This window comes from Penaeus monodon, chromosome 13, assembly GCF_015228065.2.
Source record: "Penaeus monodon isolate SGIC_2016 chromosome 13, NSTDA_Pmon_1, whole genome shotgun sequence".
In the NCBI taxonomy this organism is placed as follows: Eukaryota; Metazoa; Arthropoda; class Malacostraca; order Decapoda; family Penaeidae; genus Penaeus; species Penaeus monodon.
The window spans coordinates 5,056,448-5,061,447 of NC_051398.1; the positions used below are offsets into that span (position 1 = coordinate 5,056,448).

General features: G+C 34.7%; 1 protein-coding gene across 1 annotated transcript in view; it reads right to left on the reverse strand.

Annotated features, from left to right (window-relative positions):
- Nucleotides 1-3,507: 3,507 nt before the first annotated feature.
- Nucleotides 3,508-5,000, reverse strand: part of LOC119580062 (phosphorylated adapter RNA export protein-like) — a 10,220-nt gene continuing 8,727 nt past the window's right edge. The window contains exon 9 of the mRNA XM_037927964.1: nt 3,508-4,954. Within this exon, the coding sequence (XP_037783892.1) occupies nt 4,703-4,954 (252 nt within the window). The 3' untranslated portion in view covers nt 3,508-4,702. The remainder of the gene's footprint in view (nt 4,955-5,000) is intronic.

A 5,000-nucleotide genomic window follows, 5' to 3' on the forward strand; every position in this document is an offset into this window, starting at 1 on the left:
CTACTATCTCTCTCTATATATATACTCTTATATATACTCTCTTATATCATATATTTAGTCTCATATCTATCTCTATCTTCATATATAGTTATATCTCATCTCTCATTATTCATATATATCGTCTCATGATATCTTATACGATATACTATATTTATATTATATCTATGTCCTATCATAGTATTCTGCTATATCTAATATCTAGCTATCTACTCTTATCATACTCTCTCTAAATCTATCTTATCTATATATTATATCTCATCTATATCTATATATCTCTATTCTCATATAATATATAATAAGCCTAGTGCATCTATCTTCGTCTCTCTCTCTATCTCTCTACTATCTATGCTATTCTATATCGTATCTCTCTATCTCTATATATCTCTCTATCTCTCTCTATATCAATTCTATCTACATCTACTATCTCTTTCTTCTATCTCATTTCATCTCTCTCCCTCTCTACTCTCTCTCTATCTATCTCTCTCTCTACTCATATCTTCATCTCTTACTCTATCTCATTATACTCTCTATTATTCTCTTATCTCTGCTCTCTCATACTATAATCTTATCTATCTCTTTTTATTATCTACGTATCTCTTATATATCTATCTCTCTCTCTATCTCTCTATCTCTTCTATCTCTCTTGTATTATCATCTATCTTTATCTCTTATCTCTTATCTCTTCTCTCTCTCTCTGCTCTCTCTCTCTTCTCTTCTCTCTCTCTGTCTTTCTCTCTCTCTGTGTCTCTCTCTCTCTCTTTTGTGTCTTCATCTCTCTCTATCTTCTCTACTCTATCTCTCTCTCTATCTCTCTCTGTCTATCTATCTTTATCTCTCTCTCTCTCTGTGTGTGTGTGTGTGTGTCATGCGTGGTCTGTGTGCTGTGCGTGTGTTGTGTGTGTCTGTCTGTGTGTCTGCTCATCCCCCTCTTCTCTTGTCTCGCTCTACTCCTTTACTACTCATCTCTACGTCCGCTATGTATCGTCTCTCTCTCTTAATCTCTATTCTCTCTCTCTCTCTCTATCTCACTCTATATCTGTCTCTGTGTCTTTTTCTCTCTCTCTCTTCTGACTCTCTCTCATCTCTCTCATCTCTACTCTCTATTATTCTATCTTTAATACTCTGTGTATCCTATATACTATCTCTCATCATGATCTACTCTTTCCTCTCTCTCTTTCATCTCTCTCTCTCTATCTTCTCTCTCTTCTGTGTTCTTTCTCTCTCTCTCTCTCTACTTCTCTCATCTCTCTCAATCTTCTCTTCTCTCTTCTATCTCTCTCTCTTTCTCTGTTTGTGTGTGTGTGTGTGTGTCTCTCATCTATCTCTTACTTTTCTCTCTCTCTCTCTCTCTCTCTCTCTCTACTTCTTCTTCTCTCTATCTTTTCTTATATCATCTATAGTGCTCTACTAAACTCACTCTCTCTATTCCATTCTTTATTTATTTTCTTTTTTTCAGCGGTACACATCAACGACACATCAAACTCATGCAGTATGAGTGCAATTTTTGCTGATAATTAAAAGGAAGAGCAAGAGATATATACATCACTGAAATAAAATAGCAATTGCAATTGACATAAGTAGAAATAGTAATGAAATGCAACAGATGACAGCAAAACAGTTGCTATATAATTTCACATTACTTGCAATAACTTGAGGGTAAAAACTATTAGAGATAGTAGAAAGAAGAGGCGGAAGAGGAGAAGTGAGGACGAGGAGGAGGGGAGAGAAGAAGAAGAGAGAGAGAGAGAGGAAGAGAGAAGAGAAGAAGAAGACGAGGAGAAGCAGAAGAAGAAGAAGAAGAAGAAGAAGAAGAGCAGAAGAAGAAAGAAGAAGAAGAAAGAAGAAGAAGAAGAAGAAGAAGAAGAACAAAAAGAACAAGAAAAGAACAAGAAAAAAACAAGAAAAAAACAAGAAAAAGAACAAGAAAAAACAAGAAAAAAAAACAAGAAAAAGAACAAGAGAACTATAAAAAGGGTGAAGAAGAAGAAAGACGAATTGGAAGAAGAAGAGAAAGAGAAAGAGGAAGAACTTGAAAACTTGAAAACTATCACATGAGAAATGAGAGAATGAAAGAAAAGATGGACTGAAAATAAAAAGAAAATAAGGAAAGACTAAAAAAAATTTAAAGGCCTAAAAAAAGAAGAGAAAATAAAACAGAAAAAGGAGAGGTCTGGGAAATCAAAATTGCAACTTATCATTTTCAAAAAACCACACAACATCCGTTTTGAAAATCCTTCTATGCAGATAAGAGGAGAGAAAAAGTATTTATCATTCGCAATGCATTAACATACAAGAAAGTATATTACAAAAATAAACACTATATTACATAGCATTTTTTTTTTTTTTTTTTTTTTTTTTTTTTCAAAAAATCAAAGCAAAGGACAAAAAAAAAAGGAATTTGCAAATATCAATATATATAATGAAGAGGAATACTTGCTGCATTTTATGGAGCTTCTTACTAACAAAGAGAAAAATTGTAAATAAGTAAGTTAATGAATAAAGCAATAATAACAATAATAATGATGATAATAATAATTTTAAGATGATAATGATAATGATGATGATAATAATAATAGTAATAATAATAATAATAATAATAATAACAACAGTAATAACAAAAATAACATCAATAATAATAATAATAAACATAACAATAATAATAATAACAACACAAGGAGGTGAGTAAAACAAAGATAATTATGAGTTATTAATGACCATGACTGATACAGAATGACAGTAATGGTGCTAACGACTAATGAAGATGACTGAAGAAAAAATATAACAATTCAAACTAATATCCACCAAAACCGTTTCATTTTCAAAAGGAGAAAAAAGGATTACTTTGTGTGCTGTTCCATTACAGCTTCTCTTTCCTTTTTCTTTCTTTGTTTGAAATCCAAGTCCATCATCAGTCCGGTGAATAGCTCCTCAGACGAATGGCACTGATTCTCCTTTGGACGAGGACCTCCAGCCGAGAAGTAAGGTCTCTCGCCCCCTTTACTTTGTCAGAGTATTTCCTCTCATCCTTCTACATTCTCTTGTATTCTTATTGCACCTCTGTGACACTCTCACAATGCCCTCTGCGCGCATTAATAATAAAATACTTTAATGCCTTGCAATTACTTTTTTTTTCAATCTATTCTCTTTATCTTTTCTGCTTCTATATGTCATTGTTATGGGTCTATGCTCATTCCTAAATAAGTTCATCAAAGCTGGAATAGAAATTTGAAAGAAAAGCAAAAAAGTTATGGAGAGATATTGGTGATTTTTTTGCATCATCATACACCCTTTTTCCAATCATCTCTTAACACTGAGATCCAATATAAATTCTGAGATACAAGGCTTACTTATTATGAAACTTACTCCAGTAATGACTGCATTCTTTTTTTCTTCCTCAAGTCAGAAGGATGAACATGTAAAACTACCTATAAAAAAATATATAAAATATCTAGTTGATACTTCGAAGCACCATGCATATACAAAAGAAAAAAAAGGAAAACTACTGAATATAAAAGAAACATAGCTTTTATTCTCTTTTGTGTAATGACCTGAAGATTTTATTTACAAAACAAAACATGTGATGATAGCCTATGAATATGCCTTAATTACACAATTATTGTAACCCTGAATATATATAACATATGGATAATATACATGGCAAATTACAAAAAAAAAAAAAAAAAAAAAAAAAAAAAAAAAAAAAAAAAAAAGAGAAGAAAAAAAGGACAAAGGTAGATATAAAGGTGAAATAAAATCCTCACACACACAGTATGTGTATATATATGTATATATGTGTATATATATATATATATATATATATATATATATATATATATATATATAAGTAACTCACTTAAAGAATAGAGATTTGAGAGTTTTTTTCTTTTCCCCCACTTCGACTTGCTCGCTCTCGCTCTCGCTCTCGCTCTCGCAAGGCTGCCATTCCTTCCAGACCATTTAGCTGACCTTGACCCATTTTCCAGAAGGTATATTAAATGATGCAGAAGCTTGGGCAATGTGGCATGAAGTAGGTCCATCGATAATATGATCAATCAGGCACTTTGCAACTTAGCAGCTGATGCTAGGGGGGAGGGGGGAGCCTGGGGGTCATGACATTACTACTGATCTACATGTGTGTGTGTGTGTGTGTGTGTGTGTGTGTGTGTGTGTGTGTGTGTGTGTGTGTGTGTGTGTGTGTGTGTGTGTGTGTGTGTGTGTGTGTGTGTGTGTGTGTGTGTGTGTGTGTGTGTGTGTGTGTGTGTGTGTGTGTGTGTGTGTAAGTACGTGTGCGTATGTGTGCACGTGTGTGTGCACGTGTGTGCGCATGCGTGCACATATGTCTGATACATGAGCTTTCATGTAAATAGTATGTACTTTTCACATACATGTTATGGGGACCTGTTTCAACATGCTGAATATAACAGATAATGCTCACCGTCAATGAGTGTTGAGCCTTTGACTAAAACCAAATGAAAACTGGACACTGTCTTCTATGACATTTCAAGAACTCTGACACATGTGGAAGGCTCAAGACTGGTTTCACATCACAGTTGAGTTTATCAAATAGAAAAAAAAGAAAAATAAATAAAAAATAAATAAAACACTGGAAAGCCTAAAAAAGTTTAAAACTAAGAATAATAAAAAAAAATATATATATAAAAAAACAGAAGGGAAAAAATACACCGGACTTCTGAGGCCGGCCTTAGAAGAGGTCCATCTCGTCTGCATTGCCGTGGATGTCCAGGAAATCATCATCGTACACCTCTGTGGGCCTCTCTGGGGGGTGGGCGGCAGCGGGTGGGACGGGTGTGGGCGTAGCAGCAGCAGCAGCAGCACTCGCATACTTCCCGTTGAAGTCGGTGGGAGGGGCAAAAGGGTTCTCACTGGGGGCCATGGAATCGTAGTGCGGCGAGTGTGGCTCTGCGGTGAGTGCTGACGGGGACAACCGGTTGATCTAGGGGGAAACAGCAGGCAGAAATGGCTAGGCATTATAGCTGGAC